At 42.7% G+C, this 25,539-nt stretch overlaps 1 protein-coding gene across 1 annotated transcript in view; it reads left to right on the plus strand.

The window, feature by feature from the left end:
• PLXNB1 (plexin B1) overlaps nt 1–25,539 on the plus strand; it is a 3,809,096-nt gene that overhangs the window by 3,245,233 nt on the left and 538,324 nt on the right. Inside the window, exon 29 of the mRNA XM_044078026.1 lies at nt 12,729–12,875. Within this exon, the coding sequence (XP_043933961.1) occupies nt 12,729–12,875 (147 nt within the window). The remainder of the gene's footprint in view (nt 1–12,728; nt 12,876–25,539) is intronic.

A 25,539-nucleotide genomic window follows, 5' to 3' on the forward strand; every position in this document is an offset into this window, starting at 1 on the left:
AGATCCTGAAGCAGAGAGGTGGCTGGAAGAACCTTACCTCTTCTGAAGATGAGTCCGTATACCTGGAGGCATTTCGTTCTCGACCCTCCAACTCTTGGGCGTCTCCACCCTTCAACCAGCTCCTCAGTGTTGTTAGTCGAAAAGCATGGGTCCCTCCAGAATCCATGGAACCTGTTCCGAGGAGACCCAACAAATTTATAACTGCACTGTCAGACAAAGACTTCCTAACCAAAGGTGTTCCCAGTAGATACTATAGTGATTTGAGGCAGCTACCAAAAAGGAGTTAGCTGAGACTTCATCTTTCTATCCACCGAATAAGGAATCTCGAATGATGGGCAGGTATGGAAAGCATACATTCTTGTCAGCAGCATTTACACTCAGATCGCTGAACTATTTGACCCATTTTACCAAACTTCAGTGGGATTTTCTAAAGGAGCTAGGTGATACCCTCCGAGGTTCCACAGTTGGAGGGCTGCAGACAAAGTGACTGCCCAGCTTGCTACCTTAAATTCAGTAGTCAACTCCTCTATGCAGCTCATTTCTTATGCAGCCAATGGTGCGAGTAGGGCAGTTGGTACAGGAATCGGTCTGAGGACGCATTCCTGGATGCGCCTTTGCGAGCTTGCTGAGCCCTTCAACTCTTCCTTCACTAACGCCCCTTTTGATGCCTCGTCCTTGTTCGGGCAAAAAGTTAGAGACTCTGATCAGGTACGAACAAGAAGGAAATACTCTGTCGTGGGAGTATGTTTTTCCCACCCTACCAGCCCTTATCCCAAAGGCCAGAAGGGCGGCAAAATGTGGTTCCATAAATCTTAGAGCTTCGCCAGTTGCACATTGGTGAATCTTCCCCCAGAGGCATATTGGGAAATAACAATGGAAGATGCTGACCTCGCGGCACAGGGGGTCCACAAAATCAAGGCGACAGAGATGCATTCTCTGGCAGACCCTTCCAGTGCTCCTGAAAGGAGGCCCGCCTGTACACCTCTGGAGGCACTCAGGAGCAGACTGTCACTGCACCCAAACGCCTGGCTAAACATCACACAAGACAAATGGGTACAGTCAATAATATCTGGGGGATACAACATACCCTTCTCCACCCCATCCCCTGGGCTAGATATGATATAAATTTCATTTCACAGGAATATGTACAGAAAAGTCCTAGAAAGTCATGATTTGCAGAGAGTTTACAAAACATCAAAGGAATCTCATTGTTGAAATGCATCAGTCAGGAGAAGGGTACAAAAAAATTTCCACCGCATTGAATGTACCAAGGAACACAGTGAAGACCGTGATCAAAAAGTGGAGAAAATATGGGACAACAGTGATGTTGCAAGGAACTGGACGTCCCTTCAAAATTGATGGAAAAACAAGACAAAAACTGGTCAAGGAGGCTGCCAAGAGACCTACAGCAACACTGAAGGAGCTGCAGAAATTTCTGGCAAGTACTTGTGTACTACATGTGACAACAATCTCCTGTATTCTTCACATATCTGGACTATGGGGTAAGGGTTGCAAGACGGAAGCCTTTTCTTACACACAAAAACATCTAAGTCCGGCTAAAGTTTGCAAAACAGTACATCAAGTCTCCCAAAAGCATGTGGGAAAATGTGTTCTGGTCTGATGAGACCAAGGTTGAACTTTTTGGACACAATTCCAAAAGGTATATTTGGCGCAAAAACAACACTTTGCATCACCAAAAGAACATCTGCACAGTGAAGCATGGTGGCAGTATCATGCTTCGAGATTGCTTTTCTTCAGCTGGAACTGGGGCTTTAGGCAAGGTGGAGGGAATTTATGAACAGTTTAAATTACCAGTCACTTTTGGCCCAAAACCTTCAGGCGTCTGCTAGAAAGCTGAAGATGAAGAGGAATTTCACCTTCCAACACAAATGTGATCCCAAGCATACATCCAAATCAAAAAGGAATGGCTTCACCAGAAGAAAATTAAGTTTTGGAATGGCCCAGCCAGAGCCCAGACCTAAATCTAATAGAAAATCTGTGTGGTGACCTGAAGAAGGCTGTGCACAAAAGATGCCCTCGCAATCTGACAGATTTGGAGCACTTTTGCAAGGAAGAGTCGGCAAATCTCGCCAAGTCAAGATGTGCCTTGCTGATAGACTCCTATCCAAGAAGACTGAATACTGTAATTAAATCAAAAGGTGCTTCAACAAAGTATTAAAGGGTGTGCACAAACAACAAAGTATTAGTTTAAGGGTGTGCACACTTATGCAACCAGCATATTGTACATTTTTTATTTTTTCCCCTAACTGATTTTTGTTTTTCAATTGAATTGTACAGGTTATAGGTCACATTAAAGATGGAAAAAGTGTTAAAATGATTTATTGTGGTCTCATTTTTTATATCACAAAAACCTGCCATTTTAACAGGCATATGTAAACTTTCTATATCCACTGTATGTCTCCCAAATATGCAACAGAGTCTAGAAGATTTAGAAATTTTGCTTGGGAATGTTTACATAGATGTCCTTCTATTCCCATGTTGCAGTATTCTGCGTATGGGTTTACCCTTCAGTCTTGCATATGTACGGCCAGTATCCAAAAGCTTTCAGTCCCTCTGCAGTGTGTGTGAGACGTCAGACATGGATGAGAGTTCATGGGCCATAAAGGTGACGTCGGCACGCACCACCCCTCAGAACTTTTCAGCCACAGTCGTACACCAAGTGTTCTGTTACCACTGATGTCGGATTCGTTTTTCAGATAAGTACCTTGTTGGGGATCTTTTCAGTCCTTCATAATTTTAATATTGCTTGTTCTTGTCATCCAGAAAGGGTAAGTATCATTGAGGTTGCCAGATCCCTCATAAGGATGCCCATGACAAGTGCCTTTTTCGTTTGGGACAGTCGCACGACCATAAGGCCTGCCCAATCTGCCAGGCGTTTGTACCAAACATTTTGCATAGTCACTTTCATGGGCTAAATCTTTACATTGAAAACCAATATCTGAAACAGCTAATGCTTCAGATGGAGGGCTCTTCAGACGTCTCCACAGAACTGCCTTTAAAGAATGCCAGGACTTTATGGCCTTTGTCTACTGCTGAGCCTCTTCCAGCTGATCCCCAAGCTGTGGTCGACATAGGCCTGGTTCCAGGATCAGGTTCTGGATCTGCCATTTCGGAGGCCGCAAGTACCTATAAGGACACCTCACCATCCTTAGGTGAGAGCATGTCCGCAGAGGCTATTCCAGCACTGCTTACTGATGCTGGGTGGAACCTGTATTTACTGAGGTGCCATCTGAGCCTTCTGATCCCTTGCAGTTGCCAGTTTCTAGACACGTCCACAGGCCCTCTTAAAAGAAGGGAAAAGAGGAAATGTATCTCCCCTCTACAGAAAGTATGCCCGATTGGCAGGCTTTCTGTCAAAGCCCCTTCAGTGTCTTCATGGCACTAAGGCCTACCACAGCTGTTACTGCCTCCACTCCTCCTCCTCTCCTGAGCCCTAGGCCTCTGCCTACTGATCCAGCTTCTAGGGAAGAATAGGTCCTCTCAGATTCCTCTGAGGAATGTCTTTCCTACAACTTTCAACTCTACTCCCCCTTGAGGTATGGATCCCCAGAGGAAGAGTCACTGGACCCTGACTCCCCCAGTTGAAGACTTGACCTTCACTGAAACGATCAGCAGGATAAAGGAACATTTTCAATGGGAATCAGAAATGTCTGAGGTACAAAAGGGGTACTGTGACCTCATTCAAATGGAAACCCCTACCCCATCTGCTGTTCCCTCCATTCTGCCTGCCTTTCTAGATGCCTTTTCGTCTGCATATTTATACCTTGACTCACAACCTCCTGCCCCACGCAGACCTGAGAGGCTTTATAAAGTACCTGACACTGTAGCTATGATGCTGCTGAATCCTCTTCCAGGTCAGCAGCATCAGCATCTGCCTTACGCAGATATGCCTGGCTTTGCCTACAACCCCTGCCAGATGACTTTAGGGCAAAGCTCACTGATGCCCCTCTGGACAATGCTGCAATTTTTGGCTCTAAGATGACAGACCACTTTAAATCTCTGCAACAGAAAGGAAAAGAAATGCAGGATCTTTAACATTTACTGGTCTCACCAATTCCAAAGTTTCATAGAAACTATCCTTCCAAAACCCAGTTTATTACAAAGCACCCTCGACCTGTTCCTCCTTCAAGGCCTCGTAAGCCCACAAGGAAACAACCTCCTTCTCCTAGAGTAACCCCTCCTTTAGCCAGAGGACTCCCTTTCAAGACAGGGAAGGTAGCATCTGACTACCTGCCAGTCTTGCCTCCTCCCCTCCTTCCTTCTGTACCTCTGTCTGCCTGCCTCTTTCACTGTCTCCCTCTTTGGACCCTTATCACCTCAGATGAGTGGGTCCTGTCCATTCTTCAAAGTGGTTACTTCATGTCCTGGATCTCCCCTCCAATATGACGGGGAATACCTCGGCTACCTACTCAGCAGCTGCACCTGTTACAACCAGTAGTGCAGACACTGTTAGATCAGGGTGCTATAGAGACATTCCCCTCCTCTACAGAAGGAAAAGGTTTCTATTCAAGGCTCTTCATGGTCCCCAGGAAGGACAGACCATGGAGACCCATTCTAGACCTCTTCTATCTCCACCTCTTCCTATAGGTCCCTACCTTTAAAATGCTAACCCTGTCGGTCCTTTATCCTCTTATTATCCCACAAGGATTCCTGGCTACATTAGATATAAATCACATCCAAATCAGGCCTTTCCACAGGAAATATTTAAGATTCTTGGTGGGCTCTTCTCACTTGCAATTCTCTGCCTTGCCCATTGGAGTCTCCACTGCACCTAGAGTCTTTACCAAATGCTTGGCACCTGTGGTGGCTTACTGTAGGACAAAGGGAATACAGATATTCCCCTACCTGGATAACGTGATGATCTAGGCTGGCAGCCAAGAAATACTCCCAAGGGCACATCCAGTTTGTGGTGACCCTACTATAGTCTCTGGGATTTCAGATAAACCTACCAAAATCGCATCTTCAACCAACACAGGACATTGTGTTCCTCTCGTGCAGGATCCGCTCGGATCTCATAGAGGAATTCCTGCCCTCTGCAAAAGTGTGCTCCTTGACAGAACATCATCTCCTGGTACTTCACTCTACAGAGACGACTGCAAGGAAGTACCTCAAGCTTCTGGGCTACATGGCAGCCACCATACCCATGCTTCCTTTAGCAAGGCTACACATGAGGAAGCTACAATAGTACCTTTGCTCAATCTGGAAGCAACACAGCCAGCCTCTGGAGCACATTGTGCCCCTTCTACCCTGCCTAAAAAGGAAGTACTATGGTGGTTGGTTCAGGTAAAACGCAACCCAGGTGTCCCTCTCCAACCACTACAACCCACTCAGGTTATGCACACAGATGCCTCAGACCTGGGATGGGGAGCCACCCTTGGACACAGACAGGTTCAGGGGCCTATGGCCAAATCACCTCAAATCAGAACACATCAATGCCAGAGAGATGAGGTCAATCCTTCTAGCCCTCCAGGCATTTCAACCATTCTTACAACAGGGGACAATTCTGATATACACAGACAACACCACTGTACTGTGGTATGTCAAAAAGCAGGGAGGGACCAAGTCCTACCTGCTCTGCAGGCTAGCCCTTTTGGTTTGGGAATTGGTCACCTCACAGGGAATCTCCCTGCAGGTGACCTACATTCCCCCTCTACACAACAAACAGGCAGATTATTTCAGCAGAACCAGCACAAACAACAATGAATGGATGCTGCACAGAGATGTCTTCCTGGATCTGGTCCACAGGTGGGGTATACCTCAAATAGACCTGTTTGCCACCACCATCAACAGGCAACTTAATGGCTTTTGCACCAGGACACCAGAAGCACAGGCACTGGCAACAGATGCCTTTTCAATTTCATGGAAGGGAAAATATCTATATGCATTCCCCCCTTTCCACTCATTCAGAATGTCCTGCTGAAAATTCATCAGGACAATCCAAAAATCTTGCTGGTGACTCCCTACTGGCCCAGACAGCACTGGCTCCCCTTAATCCTATATTTATCCAAGGGCAATCACCACAAGTTACCCCTTAGAAGTGGACCTTCTCACACAGCACAAGGGTCACTAATCCATCCACAGTGGCAGATTCTGCACCTTACCCTGTGGCTGATGGGATTCTCATCCCATTTAGACACCTTTACAGTGAGGATGTGCTGAATGTCTTGCAGGATGCCAGGAAACCAAATACTAGAAAATCATCTCTCTCTAAATGGAAACTGTTCACTATTTGGTGTCATAAAAGGCAGCTGGATCCGCTTCTCAGCAAACCCCGTCTAGTGGTGTCTTATTTGTGTGAGGTACTACAGACTGGACTGGCTTGTTCATCCATCAAAGCCCATCTGTCTGGTATTTCTGTTTGCCTGCCTCTGGATCCAGAGTCCCTTGCAAACTCTTCCTCAAATGGTACTTCACCTTAGGCCCCCCAGGAACCCCCCACCCACCTTGGGACCTCAACTATGTGCTCAAGAAGCTTACACTACCTCCATTTGAGCCAGCAGACAAAGCCTCATTAAAGCACTGTACCTGGAAAACTGTTCTATTAGTGGCCCTAACCTTAGCCAGAAGAGTGTCCGAACTCCAAGCCCTTATGGCTACTCCTCCCTTCCTCATTTTCCGCAAGGACATAGTTACCCTCAGGGCAAACCCGTCCTTCATGCCAAAGGTAGTCAATGATCTGTCCCTCAGTCAGGGCATACATTTACCCGTTTATTTTTTCAAACCCACAAGGAGACAGAGTGCGCTGCATTCCCATGATGTTCACAGGCAAATCAGATTCTACCCGCACAACACCTGGTCTGCCAAGACAGGCTGACCAACTTTTTGTATCCTTTCACCTCAGAGCTCTGGGGAAGGCAGTGACCAAGCAGACTGTTTGTTTCTACTTGGCTCTCCAAGGCCATTACCTTCTGCTACCAATTCCATGGTAAATCCCTGCAGGGTACAGTTAAGGCTCATTCCACAAGAGCAATGGCGTCTTCAGGAGCCTTCTTCAAGGGTCTGGATACCTCTTCTGTCCTGGAAACTGCTACTTGGTCCTTGGTCTACACCTTCACCAAGCACTGCAAACTTGACCTCCTCTTCAGATCCAGGGCAGGGTCCACCAGGGCTATCCTTCATGGATTCCTGGTGTCTGCCTCTAGACCACCACCCCAACTTCAGTGAGCTTTGGCACTCACCCATATGCAAAATACTGCAACATGGGAATAGGACATAAAATAGTTGTGTAAAATCTTACCATAGCCATAGATGTTCTTCTCTTCCATGTTGCAGTATTCCTTCCCACTCTCTTTCCCCACTTGTCAGCTAATTACTTCCTTTTCTGGATGCCACTGATATAGCATTCCCCTTACAGGACTGGCTCCAACTGGGGCTTCTGTTCTGAGGGCTGGTGCGTGCCGACAACACCTTTATGACCCACGAACTCTCGTCCATGTCAGACGTCTCACACACCACAGAGAGACTGAAAGCTTTTGGATACTGGCCATACATACCTGAGACAGAAGGGTAAACCCATATGCAGAATACTGCAACATGGATAAGGACATCTATAGTTATGGTAAGATTTTACACAACTTTTCTATGTTTTTATACCCCAGGTAGACTTCCAGAGAATTACTCTTCAGGTAGACAGCGGATGTGGGAGGTGTGACAGGGAAGGCAGGGGTAACTGGTAATATATTTTCTGGGAGTGCATTGAGTTGGTGGACTTTAAGGATTCCCTGCAGGATGCACTGTCAGAGGTGCTGGGTGGGCAGATTGGTGTGAAGAGGGAGATGAGTTTTCTGAGCTGTGGTAAAGAATCAGAATTGCCTAGACAAGGTAAGGCCTTATGTGTGTGTAATTATGGTGGCTGCAATTACTAGAAAATGGAAATCCAAGATGTAAACCCAACTCTACTATAAGTGGTGAATTTAACAAAAGATAAAACAAGTAGAATGGAGATCTTTAGAAAAGTGTAGGAGCAAACTACATAGGAAAAAAATGGGAATTGTGCGAACAATACATACAGGGGAGGAATGAGGTTTAAAAGAAGGGAGGACTTAAATGAACTGTGTAATGTTTGAATGAAAATGATTGAGTAGATTAGAAGTTATGTTTAATGTTTGCATCTGGCAGGGTGTCAGCATGGTTTGTGAGGTAAAATGCTTGCAACTAGAATTGTCAGTGTGATTTGTTTTCATTTGTATAAACATACTATTGCCTGTGTTGTAAGTGATGCTTTAATAAAGATGTTTCTTGTTTAAAAAAAGGGCAGGAATTGAATAATTTATGTAATGTTGCTCAGGTTATATGATGTATAGCAATATATGTGAAGTATATAGTGTTTGTAAATGTAAACTTATTACAGTTGATTACTTTTATATAAATGTAAATTTGCCTATGTCGCAAGTAATAATTCTATAAACATGTTAAAAAAATGGCTTTTTTTGTAGGTGATATTTTGCACCTGTTAAATCCAGAAAATGATATCTCTAGTGTTGTGGAATATTTTGAGGTGGTTTAAAGTCTTTGGGATATAAAATGAATGAAGACAATTTACGGCTACAGCCTTTGCTTTATGTACCCACACACATTGATTCAACAATACCCATGTTAATTGGGGTATGATAAAATGAATTATTTAGGAATATGGATTTAAAAGGCTACTGTTATGGCAGCTGAGAATGAGAGAGAGGAGACTAAACAAAATATAATATAAAAACTGCAAGACACAAGCGGTGAAAATGTTTGTCACTTTAGTTCTATGTACATGTCAGCCATATTTTTATCAACCAGAGGAGAGGCTGTGGACAACAATTCATAAAGCACTGAAGGAATTTATCTGGATGAGGAAGAGGGCAAGAGTTAAGTGTGATAAGGTGATCCTTCCAATAGAGCAAAGTGATTTGAAGGGATTTTCTATGGCTACAAACTTGAGGCTTGTATGCATAGCAGAAGGTTATAATTCAAAATGGAAAGGGATGTTTGAGGAATAGAGAGAGACTGGGATTTAAGATGCAGATCCTTAAGGGGAATAATGACAACCATACAGAATATATATAATATGATGCACCCTACAGTGATTGAATACATTACAGTAACCATGAAACAGTGACAGACTACTTTGCAATTAAGCCATGGTAAATGACCTTTAATATTCCAGGGATAAAAATTCAAATGGGGATATTCCAGGGTGACTGTCTTGTCACCGCTGCTATTCTGCCTTGCACCCTTGGCCATGGCTATAATTTGGCTCCTAGAAAACAAAGTGTAAAGACGTCTCATCATCTCTTTGTCGATGATTTAAAACGGTATAGCTCATCGGATGAGGAACTGAAAGCACAACTGCAAGTTGTCAAAACTTTTTCAGGTGATATAAGAATGTCATTTGGTCTAAGTAAATGTGCAGAAGCAACCATTAAAGCAGGAAGAAAACATGAGTTTGGGACAAGAATATGATCTAACTTGAGCAAGAGGGCATGTATAAATATTTGGGAACTGATGGATTGACAATAAAACATGAACAAATGCAAATAAAACTTGTAAGAGATACTTTAGAAGACTTTAATCCTGAAAACAGCATTGACGTCTGGGAACAAAATTCAAGCTATAAACCAGTTTGCTCTTCCTGGTGTAACTTACAGTTTTGGCAATACTGACTGGCCCCAAAACGTGTTGGATAGATGAGACAGGAAAACAAGAAGGATGTTTCATGCTCACCAAATGATTTATAAAAGCCAGTGCATACCAAGATTATATATTCCCCGTTCTGAAGGAGGTATGGGCCTCCTTGAAATTGATTACATGTATAGATCTGCAATCGTGGACTGCATACACATCTGCTGACCTCACAAGACCCAAATGTAGTGAAAGTTTTGAAACATGAGGAGAATAAATGTAAGATGACTTCCCTGCTTAGTCTGTCTAGCAGAACCATATTGGTGTCAAGCAGGAGTAGTAGATAAAAATCAGGCAGCAACTGAATGTGCCAAAAAACAAAAGAAAGAATATAAGGTAAGATGAGAAGGCAAGAAATATGGAAAATGCATAAATATAGTTGCAAGTATAGAAAACTTCTGGGAGAACCTCATGTTGATCAGGATCTAACAGGAATGATTGAGAGGCAAATTCCAAACCAAGAGATGAAAGGTTAATATTGGTGGCACAAGATAGTGGGCTTACGTACACATTGGTTTACAAAGTCCATTGAACATGTGAGAGAAACAGACAAATGTAGGTTTTGTAAAAAGAATTGGAAACAGTTGCACACCTCATTGTTGGTTGTGACATACTAATGGCAGAAGGACTGTATACTGAAAGGCATAATGTGGCAAGACACTATTGCACTGGGAATTGTGCAAACATTATGGTATTGAAGTGGCTGAAAAACACTGGAAACATGATCCACAAAGCATCATAGAAAATGATGGAAGTCTACATTACTTGGGATCACCCATTACTAACAGTTGAAAAGATAGATATTAGAAAAACGGATGTGGTGGTCCCTGAAAAGTAGACAAAAGTAGCATTGATGATTGAAATCACCACACCCATTGACTACAGTGTCTTGCATACAGAGAGAGAGAAAGTCATCAGGATTTACAGGCAGAAATGAGAGCAATGTGGAAGAAAAGATACCCAGACAGTTCCAATAGTAGTAAGAGCAACGGGTCTTATGAAAAAGAATCTACAGTCGTATTTAGATATGTTACGAATACATGTAACCCCATATGAATTGCAGAAGGAGTCACTGGTGAGCATATTGCGGGTGCTGCTAAGAGCACTTCTGGCTGACAACAAAGAATGAAACAAAACTAATTTCATTAACTTTAATCGTACTTTGACGTAGGAATGGGGTCCATTACCATCATGGTATTAGAACCCCAAATGATTTGGAGAAATTGAAAGTGAGAAATAAATAGTCATAAAGTAGCAGCGAATATTCTAAGAACTAAGCCAACTCGGAGAAAGGAGATTTTTGCTAATAGGGATGATGGCAAGTTGGGGTACAGAAAATAGGCACGAGGGACTGGAATTTACTGGAGAAAACTGGGAAGGGGGCCAGGATATTGGGAGCAAATAACTAGTGGGAAAGGTAATGGAGTAGGATGAGGCCAAAAAGACATTTTTTTTTGCAGGCTGGAGACTGCCTTTCCTACCAGGGATTGATATCAGAGTATAGGCAAAGAGAGAGGGATGGGGAATCTTAAGTGAAAGACCTTCTCTGGTAGAGTTTTTAAGTTCTCCTGAAAACATATTTTCAGAGATGAGTCCTGAAGTAGTGTTGTCACTAGCTGCATATCCTTCTTCAAGAGAAGAGTCTGAGTGGGAATGCTTCGAGTTACTCATTTTTCTTCCAGGCAGTAATCTCCAATAAATTCTGACAGGAAAAAGCTACTCTGAATGGTGATTTTGAAGCTAGCCAGTAACCTAAGGTCAGAATCAAGCCCTCTACCTGGTGTCTTTGAGGTGAAACCCATAACCCTTATTCCAAATCCACCCCACTGAATAAGTTCAGGAGGAGGAGTGAGGTTTAATGGAAGTCAAGAATTCGGCAGTTTATGTAATGATGAACTGATGATGGCTACAATGAAAAGATGTGTGATGTCTAACATATGTAAATGAAAAAAATGTTAATACGGTTTGTTTTCTTTTCTATTGATGTATTTTGTCTAAGCCGTAAGCAATAATATAATAAAAGTGTTTAAAACATTTAAAAAATTTCAGTGACATAAAATAATGCGTCATGTGAGTCACAAATGGTTTTGCACTGTTATGCTGAATAAGTGTGTCATATGTTACATCATTAAAGAACACATCATTGAAATCATCATAGAAGTAACTTAGTTGAAGTGCAGCAAAAGTGAATTAGATCCATGTGAAAAAAAATGAAAATGTACAACATGTAAACATGCAGATAGCTACAGTAACATTTTTTAGTGAGGCGCTCAACCTGTACCACAGAAGGTATATTATCCCCTACACCCCTTACCCCTGTACTTGTTTTTAACCTTAACTTTTCTTCCATACAGTACCATTGCTGTAACCCTAAAATCACTGATGTGTACTGACAGTATATGCATTTGACCAGCTGGCCTTTCATTCATTTTTGCATTTAATCAAACAGAATTTCACAAGATGGTCTTCAGGACATTGTCCTTCATAATGTAGTTATTTAGCACTCTGGATTGTCTTAAGTATGACCGTTTGCTGTAGATCCACATTTCATCTTCCATCCCTTTCTGACTTAAATTTGGCTGTCTTCTGTGAACTGCTGTCTTATTTCCTCTTGGGGTCTTTTATAAACCACTTGCCACTGAAGAATTGCTATCGTGCTCTGCTATCTTATTATCTAAAGTATATCCAAGGACTGCTGTCTTAGAGGATTAATAGTTTAATGCTGCAATGCAGATGGAACACAGATGTAGAGATGCTGTGCATCTCTGACTTGCTGCACTTAATCCTATTTTGGATTGCATTGCTCCAAAGCATGACTATAAAACTGAACTATCAGAAGTTATTTTAAGTCGGTGATGGGTACTTCTTAAACATGGTCAGAACACTGGGAAAAAAAATATCTGAAATGTGCTACAGAGCATACAGACTGCACTTTATCATCATGTGCTTTTGGTAGCTGCAGTGATATTTAGCATTTTTTAATGTAGTCTGGTATATTGCTTTGTTTTGAGTGTGTTCTTTACTTTTTGTCTTTCTGTTCTCACCAGGATTCTGCCGGAGAGCCTCTGTACATGCTTTTCCGGAGCATTAAACACCAAGTGGATAAGGGTCCTGTTGATGCAGTAACTGGAAAGGCCAAGTATACCTTGAATGACAATCGTTTGCTTCGTGAAGACATGGAATATCGCAACTTGGTAAGTAAATAGTAAGATTTTTTTTTTTTATCTGTGCTGTGGCTTTTAGCTTAATCCCAACCTGGAGCAAATCAGGAAGTGATGCATTGTAGTTAGACATATGTTACCAGTTTTCTGATGAAGACGGTAGGTAGCAGCACTTTCATTTTTTCTGACTGTCGTTGCTTATTTATTGCCTGCTCTAACCAAGTCCTGCACAAAGTGAGCTCTCTTCATGAGGAGCAGTATAGCTAATCAGACATCTGTTAGCCATTCTTCGTTGTAGCAATAACAGAATAAACAGTGCTAATATGCTCTGCCCCAGAGCAATGCTACAGCAGCATGTATGACTAATGTGACAGACATCAAAGGCAAGGCACAGAAGCATGGCCAAGTAATGTGCTGTCATGTATGCAGTATGATGTGTGTAGCTACATGTCATGCCCATCTGGTACAAGAAGGGCAGAGTAATGCATGTAGATGCATTACTGTTGGTGTACACAGTAAAGTGGCAACCCCTTTCATCTTATAATGGAGATGAAATAGGGGAGTACTTAGAAACACAGAAGGATTAGCCATAAGGTATGAAACGTGGGTTATTTTAGTTGTTGGGAAAAGGCTAATTTTGTAAATGTAAAAGAGTAGTAGAATGGAAATGTACTGACTGATGGCTGTGGATCTGCTATAGGGAGCAAAGCAGGTAGCACCGACAGGCAAGCATGGAACAGTATACACACAATGTGGTGAAGACAGTGAATGGACACACAGAGGGTGGACAATTGGTGATGACAAAGCTGTCACATCATAGCAGGTCCACCTGTGCTATGTTGAGAGGCTCAGGTCCTCATAATATATGTCCCATTTTTAAAAAAAATCACACTTTCTGGTTTAATAGCATCCTGTTTCCTAACAGTAACATTTCACTAGTGGTGGTGTCTCTTTCCTAGCAATAATACATTTCACTAAATGCACACGGGACATGTTTAAGCTGCATTATAAAATGGGCAAGGCAAACTTGACTAATCAGATTGCTAGCTACATGCATCAAACCTGTTCCATGCGTGGGCCACTAAGACTTAACATGTTGTCATATATCCTTACCCCTTCACAAACTAGATGAAAGGTTAGCATAATGGTTAGTCTTAACTTCACAGACTTAAGATACAAGCTTTGATTCTGACTTCTGGTTATTGACTAGACTTGTAATAGTCTGCAGACTGATATCCTATTTACCTGTGGATACCTGTAAATTCACTAGCCTATGGACTTCAAAATCCAACAAATTGTCACCATCTTGAAAAGTGTTTTAGTAGTGAAAACTGTCAAGCACAGAGGCAGTCAAAGTAAACGTTATTGTCATTTAGACCTACACAAGTGTTCAGGCTAAACAAAAGTTTGTTTCATCAAGCTCAACATGCAGACCAAAAATATTAAAAAAAAAAACTATAAATATAAAAACAGAACTGCAGAATCTCTATACGACATAAATACTGACACAAAAACAGAACTACAGACTCTGTGACTCTGTATATGACTTTAACATTGACATGAAACTAGGACATAATTACAGTTTGTGTATGTCTATCTATAGCAGCACTTAATATTGCACAGTAGAGATTGCACTTAGAGGCTTAAGCAATGGTAGACTAGGGACCATTTTGTTTATTGCACAGAATGCAGCTTGTATTTCAAAATATTGCACAAAAAGTAATATGCATTCAGTAAACTGTTGCACAAGTGAGACAACCTAGTAATGTGTTATTGCACTTTAAGAAAATATTTCCTTCAGCCTATGTGGCCACTGACTAGAATGTCCTGTTGGCATGCTTTGCTACTCAATAGTCCTGATGGCCTGAGGAAAGAAGCTGTTTCTGAATCTAGTCATTTTACAACATATGCTTCTGTAGCGCTTGCCCGAAGACAAGCAGGAGAACAGTCTCTGAGCCGGGTGGGTATGGTCTTTAACAATCTTTGTGGCTGTTCTGAGACACCATGCAGAGTGCAGATCCTGTATAGCTGGAAGTGTGGACCTTGTTCTCTCTGCCACTTTCACCACCCGTTGGAGGGCCTTACAATCCATGCCCTTGCAGTTTCCCTATAATACTGTGATGTTTGCTTGTTAAGGTGCTCTCAGTGGTGCCTCTGTAGAAGGTTGTGAGCACCAAAGATGGGAGGTTTGCTGTCCTCAACCTGCGTAGGAAGTGGAGTTTTTGTTGTGCTTTCTTGACAATGTGATTAGTATTGATGGACCATGTCAAGTTTTCTATGATGTACACCCCTAGGAATTTGGTACTCTTCACCCTTTCCACTGTCCCTTCCTTGATTGTGAGGGAGAGCTGTGTCCACCCATTTTTTCCTGAAGTCTACAATTACCTCTTTGGTTTTGTTTATGTTCAGAGCCAGGTTATTGTTACACCAGTCAGTCAGATGTTTCACCTCCTCCCTGTATGCTGTTTCATCACCATTAGGCGTATGACTGTAGTATCATCCGCTAATTTGATGATGCAGTTTGAGTTGAACCTGGCTGTGCAGTCATGGGTCACCATGGTGAAAACATCAAACAGAAATACACATCCCAGTACTAAATTACTAAGTTGTCATAAAAATGTATTTTTTTTACTCTTATTGACCATGTTAGTTTCACTAGACCAGTATTCTTTTTTTTTTCAGGGGGCACCTGAGGTGGTATTCATTCTGACTACAGGAAATTTGCCAGGACACTGGGAGACATCCCCTACTTTTTATATAATAATGATAATAATAATGCTGTAGCAATAGAATACTGGAGGAATGAGGACTGTGGCAGAAATTAAACACTTTTTACAGTAATAGATTACTAAAATCTCCAATTTAACTATATTATCCGGTACCAAACAGCAACCGACATTGAGTATGGCAAAAGAAAATCTCGTGAAGAAAGCATAAACTTCATAAAAAGAAAATTAAGTGAGTGTAGGAAGAGACAGGAAGTAAACCTAAAGCAAAACCATTCACCATAGCATCAGAAAGAAGCCAATCTAACATAGACGTCAAATTATCTGCACACAAATGTAGTAAAAAAAAAAATTGCTATACATTGTTTGACCTAAAACACCAATATGAAATTACAGCACACAGAACTAAAGCAGTTCACAAATACACATTAAACAGCAGTAAAACATGCACAAAATTTCCATGGAAACACAATTAAATAAAGGCAAAAAGCACACTGTCTGGTATAACAGAAGACAAGAAAAATGATGTGGTGGGAAGAGCATTTTATATATGTGTATAATAAAATAAGTGCTTTTGTTTATTAATTGTAAAGTTCATCTGATTAAGTTTACATTAATAAATAAAAGCGCTTATTTATTGTTTTTGGCATCATTTGGTGTACATTGTTTGCACATTGGTTGTACTTTGAGTCTCTGTGGCCTGCAGCATTTTCTACTTTTGCATGCAAAGGTCAGTGACAAAGGTTTGTCTGCAATCTCAAAGGTAGTACACAACAATGTGCTGAACTAATTGTAAACAGAACCACCTATATGGAGCCAGAGGATATAGCAAACCTGCTGGCTGATAAAGTTAGTTCCAGTTTCATCCCCCCCCCCCCCCGACACTTCTCAAGATATACCCATGACCATAACCCCCACCCTGGCTAAAACTAGTGAATAAGTCCTCAGTGCATTCTTCAAGGCAAAAAAAATACTGCATCCGTGGGCCCAGATAATATCCTGGGATGCATCCTGAATAATATGAAATATTGGCTTGTCGAGTCCTCTAAAATCAATTTTCAAACCCTAACCTGCTAACAGGCTTCATGTCTAACAAATGGAGGACTGCAGCTGTTATTCCTCTGCACAAGGGCAGGACATCTCCTGACCCAGGTAACTATAGACCCATAAGTCTAACTAGTTTCATATGTAAAGACGTGGAAAGTATGATCATGGATATTATAAATAAAGACGTAGGAAACCATCAGACACTGGATCCAATAACAGTTTGGTTTCATCAAATGTAGATTGTGCCAATTCAGCCTTATGGACTTCTTTGATAAAGTCACCAAAGCTATGGACAAGGGGAAATCTGTATATACTGCCTGTCTTGACCTGTAAAAAGCATTCATTCAACGCTATTCCTTTTTCCCATTCAGGCATTGTCGGTGAACTCATGAAACTGAGTAAACCGCTATGTCACCTATTGGATAGCCAAATTGCTCACAGATAGGGGCACAGGAAGTCAGGATAGGGGATTCAGCCTCCAAAAAATAGGCAAGTCACTAGTGGAGTCCCTCGGGATTTGTTGCTGGGACCACTCCTTTTTGGCATCTACTTTTCAGAGTTCAAACTCAATGTCAAAGGCTTCTGCTTGACCAAGTCTGCAGATGACTGGGAGTCTTGGTGCAGTCATAGAATCCCTCAAGGACACTAATATTCTCCAAGAGGGTTTATCGGAAAGTAACAGTTGTTGCTTGAGCAATGGTCTAAAACTGAAAGTCCAAAAACGAATAGTTTTTAGAAAGTTGTCCACCCCGGGGGAATTAACCACATAGACAACACACCCCATAAGAGTAGACCCATAAGAGGTAGACTCAGTGATTAGGGATTTAGGAATATATGTGGACAGTGACTTAGCCTTTGACCATCATGTGTTTATTGTTTTAAGGAAATCCTTCTATATTGCTTAGTTGATGAGTAATGGTATGGCATTCAGGTCTAATGATGTCATTGTTCTGCTCTACTTGGTCTTCATTAGGTCAATTATTTATTACAGTGCTGTCTTCAGTATGTACATGGTCAAGCATATTCAGCAACTGAAATGCCCCATAGTTTCCTCTCAAAAAGAATTTAAACCATTAACCACATGAAGTATACAGACCCCCTCAAAGTCTTTATCTTTACACTCTGTCTCCTACAGACTACTGAGTGATGTTCCATGCCTGGCTTACAAAGCGTCCTCTGATCCAGTGCTGATATACTTACTGCACTGCAGCAAGTCTAATAGCATTAGAGCATATTAGAGGGACAAGTATTTGTTTCAGAGACTGTCCCTACTCTGGAACAGGCTTTCTTATCTGTATGAAGTAGAGTTCATCCCTGACCCTGTAAAAACTCAAACTGTACCAGTGGATGGGGAATCAGAAATTTACCCCTGGACTGGCACCTATGCCTCTGCTGGGCAGACACTGCTTGTAAATGCTGTGCCACCTATGCCTAATTAGATGCCATTGTGTTATGTATCCGGTCATTTATAAATGTGAAAAAAATGTTAGGCTTAAAAAGGCCTCTTAGGATTGTTAGGTTAGTAATCACCCAAGTTAAAACTTAAACATAAACTCTGTGAAAGATGGCTTTTGCTGGGTTTAAGATCCCTGTAATCTTTTAAATGGTACTACAATATTGCTTGTCCAAAAACTTGTTTCAGTACTTTAACGATCATGTTGAATTGGAAAATTTTGGTTGAGAAGAGGTACTTTTGAAGTACTGCTAATCATCTGCAAATCACTGAGTACCAGGATCATCTTTTGGAAGAGAAACTGTAGCATATTTTGTTTTACCCATATTGTGCATCTTCCTCCTTAGAATTTTTTCAGTATTGTGATTGTCCCTTTAAAGGCCAATACTGGATTTGTGCCATTTTTTTCCCCAAAGAACCTCGATTGGTTCATAAGGCAGACATACTTGGCCAGTATTGTTAGGAACTTTCTTCTTTTCCTGACAGTTCAGTTCACATTCTACATGAGCACGAGAGTGTTTTTATCTAATTAGTATTTTACGCTAATTGCAGAATTGTGGTTTTGCTTCAGAAGGCTTCCATCAAAATGATGATAAAGTTTGGCATGTATGATTGGTAATCTGATGTCAGTTTTCATTCTGCCCTCAACATATACATTTGGGTCTGATCCTTGGATCCAAGTCTGCCATGAATATAGGTCGTGATCATCAAATAGCTCTTGAGCCTCTTCCCTACAAATAATGACAAACCCACCTCCATAGGTATCACAAGGGATAAGAAACTGAGTAATGCTACTCAACGCCAGAAGTCTAAACCTCCTTAGCATGGAGAACATTGATATATGTGCAGTAACAGAAACCTGGTTCAAGGCTCCCGAGAGCACCCCAGCACTACCAGGTTATACCTCATACCCTGCTTTTCAGCCCCAAAACTTGGACCGAACCACAAAAGGAGGGGGAGTGTCAATATTCGTCAAAGATACCCACACCTCCAGGTTGGTGGCACAGCACGAAGCATCAGAGACTATCCATGTGCAACTAACAGTGGGTAAAACTGCCTTCCAGTTTATAGCCTGCTACAGACCACCCTCCCAAACCCAGGAACCCCACTCGGCCTTCCTGAGAACACTGGAAAATATGAAGGTCTCTCCAAACAACATTATATTGGGTGACTTCAACTACCCAAACATAGACTGGAAGCATTACTATAGCTCCAACACCCTAGCCCAAAGGTTCCTAGAATTTATAAACTCAAATGCTATGGAACAACTTGTTACCACTCCCACAAGAGGGGAAAACATACTGGACCTGATCATCACCAACATGGGGACTCTATGCTCCAGACCAGAAGTGTATCCCTCACTGGTAAGATCAGACCATAAACTAATCTCACTGGATATTCACATCCTGACCCCACCTCCTGCCCAGAAAACCACAGTGAAAAACTTCTCTAAAGCAAATTTCACACTCCTCAAAACCGAGATGGAATCCTTCAAAGCCCCCGGGCCTGTGGAAAATACGGCCCAGACCACAGAATCCTTTATAAACGCATTCTATGAACACCTTCAGGAATGCATGGATCATGCAATCCCAAATAAAACGAACACCCAATCCTCCAAAGGCAGACGTCCTGTCTGGTGGACCCCAGCCATAAACAAACTATACAATAGAATGAGGAAGCTACTACATGAGAGCAAAATCCCAAAAAGGGAAGACATCTCTGATCAGTATTAGCAAAAAACTACGGGCACTCATAAAATCGTCTAAGGCCAGCTTCGAGAGAAAAATTGCACAGGACACTAAGGATAATCACAAGGCTTTCTTTAGTTATGTTAGGAACCTGGGTGGGAATTCCCAGATATGCTCAGAATTAGTCCAAAATGACAAAAAATACACCGAACCCACAGCCATTGCCAACATCCTAGCTGACAGGTTCAGTGCAACCCCCCCCACCAAAAGGGCAAATATCTATCCCAGCAGAGTGCTGCCCCCCCGACATCTCAGATGCTCAGGTAAGTGCTCTCCGAGCAAAAAACACAGCATCAGTGGGACCAGACGGTATCCCGGGCTGCGTCCTACATGAACTCCAAGAAGAGCTAAACCCAAACATAAAACTACTGTTCAATCCCAGCCTTACTACAGGATATGTACCCAAAGAGTGGCGTACAGCAACAGTGGTCCCTCTCCACAAAGGTGGTGCCTCAACGGATCCTGGAAACTATCGCCCCATAAGCCTGACTAGCTTGGTTTGCAAAGCTATGGAAAGGATCATCATGGACCTCATAAATAAAGATATTGGGGACCTACAGACACTGGATCCTACCCAGTTCGGCTTTGTTAAGGGCAGATCCTGCCTCTTAAACCTGATCGATTTCTTTGAAACAGTCACCAAGGCCATTGACAAGGGGAAGGTGGTCCACACAGCCTACCTGGACCTCGCAAAAGCCTTCGATACAATACCCCACTCAGGCATTATAGATAAGCTCACCAGCTTAAATATAAATCCCTATGTCACTAGATGGATTGCAAACTGGCTCAAGGACAGAACCCACATGGTTAGAATTGCTGGAGCCATGTCAGACTCCAAACCAGTTACAAGTGGCGTCCCACAAGGCTCAGTCCTGGGACCTCTCTTGTTCGGTATATATTTCTCTGAGATACAGGCAAACATGGAAGGACTGTGGCTGACTAAGTTCGCAGGTGACTGCAAACTGGGCGCCATAATCGACTCAAGCCGACACAAGCATCCTCCAAAAGGGCCTCATAGAAACAGACAACTGGTTCCAGAGCCATGGCCTCAAGCTAAATGCCAAAAAGTGTATAGTCATCCCCTTTGGCAAAAACAAAGTGCCTACAAATTACCACATAGGTGGTAATCCATTAAGTACAGAAGAAGTAATTAGGGACCTGGGGACCCAATTTGATAGCAATCTCTCATTTGACAACCACGTGGCCAAAGTGGTTAGAAAAACATTTTATATAGTCCACCTAATCTTGAAGGGATTCACATCTAGATCAGGGGAGGTCATCGTGCCTCTTTACTCATCCCTCATCAGGCCCATAATTGAGTACAATGCCCCTTTTGCGATGTACCTTACCAGACACCTGCAGCAAATGGAAAGACCCCAAAAGTACCTCACCAAGAGGATCAAAGGGCTCAAACAGATGCCATATGCTGCACGGTTAAAGAAACTCCAGCTCTACTCAGTGGCATACCGCCTGCTCAGAGGAGATGGTATAAAGCCATGTCCAACCCGGGATTAATGGACATGCTGCACCTCAGAAAATCCAAATCCCATCGAGCTATGCGCTCGAGAGACTTGAACCTCAGCACTGAAATAAATAGGACATGCTGGAGGGACAGATTCATAACCCAGAGGCTCCCTTCACTCTGGAATAAAATCCCAGTCCAGGTTAGGCAGAGTCCCTCATTGACTCTCTTCAAGAGGAATCTTGAGTGGATGGGAGATCGTAGGTTTACCCCGGGTATCACTTCTGTGTCACTGTTATACAGAGGCACAGTATACTAACCTCGAAAAAGGGCATAGCAAAATTAATTTAAAATGGGTGGCAAAAGCCAAACACACTCTGGCTAGGCTTATAAATGCCCTAGGGCAGATAGCCTAGTATGAACCTCTGAACCTATGACTAACCCCTAACATACCTCAGATCTCGTTTGCCGCTTTCACGAATAGGCATGGTCATACTGAGATCTCAAGTTATTTCTGGTTAAGACAAGTGGTTTAGCTTTATTTTTTGTTGTTCATTTTTCTCCCTTCCTGTTAAAATTATTGCATCTCTAGTTGCCATCGTTGGTACTTGTTAATTTTTCCTTTTCCTTCAAATATTTCCTATTACAGTGTTGTGTATTCTTGATACTATAGCTGATATCTCTTCCCTTTTCTCTCTCTCATATATATTTATGTATTTATACACGTATATATGTTCATAGATGTAGATATGCGCAATTGCGTCAGCATGTCGCGTGCCGTTTGAATACAGCAACAGGAGAGGATTTACTGTTCAGTGCCATTAGATTCAGAGTCCTTTCTCCTTTACAGCAGCAGGAGAGGATTTAACATTCAGGCCTGTTTGAATACAGCAGCAGGAGAGGACATTCAGGCAGGGATTTTTTCATGGCAGAAGGATTTATTACTGCAGAGCCAAGCTTGAAGGTAATGGTGTGTGCCGTTTGAATAGCAGCAGGAGAGGCTTTATCGTTCAGTGCCGCAAATTCAGAGTCTGCAGAAGATGTACCGTTTGGGCAGGCAGATTTCTTTATGGCAGAGCCATTTGGGCTGAAGGTACTGGTGTGTGTGTGTGTGTGTGTGTGTGTGTGTGTGTGTGTGTGTGTGTGTGTGTGTGTGTGTGTGTGTAAATGCCCCCAACAGGATACATCTGGTGGCTAGAGGTACACAGGCTCAAACCCTGCACCTTGGGTGCAGGTAAAAAGAGCCTAAAGTCCCTAGCCACCATCACTTGTGAACTTTGTGTGTGTATATATATATATATATATATATATATATATATATATATATATATGGATCTACCTGACTAGATCGACAGTGCAAAACACCGACAACAACTTCACTGACACCAAATCATCGACAGTTCACAAACACGACACCTCATACACTCGACACATCATAACAAACAAAACAAATCCCCTGTCCAAAACCCACACACACAACACAAGCACACCAATATCCTTACAAACCAACACTAACCCATATATACACAACTATCTACAACCCTAACCGAAACCCTAACCCTAAGGTCCGTCACTATCGCACAGTCACCTAACCCGCGCCCTAACCCTAACTCACTTAACCCGCCCCTAACCCAAAAACTATAACTACTGCACCCTTACCTAACCCGCGCCCTAACCCTAACTCACTTATCCCACCCCTGTCCCTACAGACCGCCAACATCGCACACTTACCTAACCCACGCCCTAACCCTAACTCACTTATCCCGCCCCTATCCCTACAGACCGTCAACATTGCACACTTACCTTACTCGCACCCTAACGTCCGTCACTACCGCATACTTACACATCCTTTCCCCATCTCAGTGGGTCTTCTGCCTTGTCGATCTTCTGGCGCTTTGTCGGTGTTCTGACTTGTCGATCTAGTCAGGTAGATCCATATATATATATATATATATATATATATATATATATATATATATATATATGCCATTTGGGCAGTTTTTTAAGCTTTTCTTTGTTGGAGGGAAGCCTTCTAGCCTATCTACCACAAGATCCAGGTACAGATTCTTAGTTTTAGCACTTGAATTTGCTTATTCATGCTCAGCACTTTTTCAGAACTTGTTGTTACCACTAAATAAGCTGCAAATTACTACAGCACTCAACCTTCCTCTTTACCTAGAGGACAACAGTTTTTGTACTTACTTTCCTCACTTGCTTAGAGAAAAACAGCTCTTAGGTTTATAGGGAAGTACTAGGCTATCTGCCCGAGGGCATCTATAAGCCTAACCAGAATGTGTTGGCTTTCACTGCCCCCTTAGAGTAGTTCCCTGTGCCTCCGTTCAGCAGAGCCATTACTTCCCGTGTGCCTCTGTCAAGCAGAGCCACTGCATTGATCCCCGAGGTAAATTTTCTGTTTCCCATCCACTCTTCAAGGTTTCTCTTGAAGAGTGTTAGTGAGGGGCTCTGCCTAATGTAGATTGGAATCCTGTTCCAAAGCATGGTGAGTCTCTGGGACAGGAATCTATCCCTCCAGCACATCCTATTTGTCATTGTGGTGAGGTTTGATCCCTAGAGCATGTGGCTCTCGGGGATTTGGGTTTTTTTTTAGGTGGAGCATGTCCATCAATTCTGGGTTGGACATGGCCTGTATGTCAGGCAGAGATCACCTCTGAGTAAGTGGTATGCAACCCAGTACAGCTGGAGTTTCCTCAGTCTGGCTGCATAAGGGCATCTGTTTGAGGCCAGTAATCCTCTTGGTGAGGTACTTCTGTGGTCTTTCCAGCTGTTGCAGGTGTCTTTTAAGGTACATCCCAAATGGGGTGTTGTACTCTATGATGGGTCTGATGAGTAGAGGGGCACCATAATCTCTTTTGTTCTAGATGTGAACCCTTTTATTATTAGGTGGGCCACATAGAAGGATTTTCTAACCACCTTGGCAATGTGATTATCAAAGGAGACATTACTATCTACTTGGGTCCCCAGATCCCTTATTACATTTTCTGTATTTAGGGGACTACCAAGTATGTGGTAGTTCGTGGGTACTTTGTTTTTTTCCAGAGGGGATGACTATGCACTTTTTGGCATTTAGTTTGAGGCCATGATTTTAACACCAGGTATTCGTCTCAGTGAGACCCTTCTGGAGGATGTCTGTATCAGGCAGAGAGTCAATTATGGCCCCTATTTTGCAGTCGTATGTGAACTTGTTCAGCCATAGTCCTCCTGGTCAGCCATAGTCCTCCTGTGCTTGCCTCATCTTTTGAGAAGTATATACCGAACAGGAGGGGTCCCAGGACTGATCCCTGGGGGACGCCACTTGTAACCGGTTTAGAGTCTGACCTAGAGCCTGCAACTCTCTCCGTGTGGGTTCAATCCATGAGCCAATTGGCAACCCATCTCGTGATGTTAGGGGTTTATGTTCCGGCTGGTGAGCTTGTCTATAATACCAGAATGGGGAATGGTGTCGAAAGCCTTTCCGAGGTCTAGGTAGGCTGTGTGGACCTCCTTTCCCTCGTCTAAAGCTTTTGTAACTGTCTCAAAGAAGTTCACCAGGTTTATGAAGCATGATCTGTACTTAAAGTCAAACTGGGTAGGGTCCAATGTTTGGAGGTTCCCAATGTCTCTGTTAATGAGTTCCATGATGACGCGCTCCATAGCCTTGCAGACCAGGCTAGTCAGGCTTATAGGGCGATAGTTCCTGGGGTCTGTTGTGGCTCCACCTTTGTGGAGCAAGATAACTGCTGTGCGCCACTCTATGGGTATGTAGCCTGTAGAGAGGCTGAGTTTGAACAGTATGTTTAGGTGAGGGGTTAGTTCATTTTGGATCTCGTGTAAGACGCAGCCTGGGACACCATCCGGTCCCATTGAAGCTGTTTTTTTGGCTTTGGATAGGGCTGTTTAACCTGTGTCAGTGATTGCCGGGGCTGTACATTCTTCTGGTATGGTTATGGGCCCTTTAGGGGGTGAGAGGGGGGTGAGGTTTGCACTAAACCTGTCTGCCAGAAGGTTGGCAATATCAGTTGGTTCTATAATTTTCATGCCGTTATGCTGTAACTCAGAGCAGATCTGGGTGTTGCCATTGAGATTCGTGACATAGCTATGGAATGCTTTGTGGTTGTCCCTAGAATCAGTGGTGATTTTGTTTTCATAGCTAGCTTTGGAGGATCTCATAAGGGATCTCAGCTTCTTACTGAGCCTGACCAGGGAACTCCTCCACTCATGGGATTTTACTCTCTCTTGCAGCAGTTTCTTCCTTCTGTTGTAA

This window comes from Protopterus annectens, chromosome 7.part0, assembly GCF_019279795.1.
Source record: "Protopterus annectens isolate FY-2018-M chromosome 7.part0, PAN1.0, whole genome shotgun sequence".
Classification (NCBI taxonomy): Eukaryota; Metazoa; Chordata; order Ceratodontiformes; family Protopteridae; genus Protopterus; species Protopterus annectens.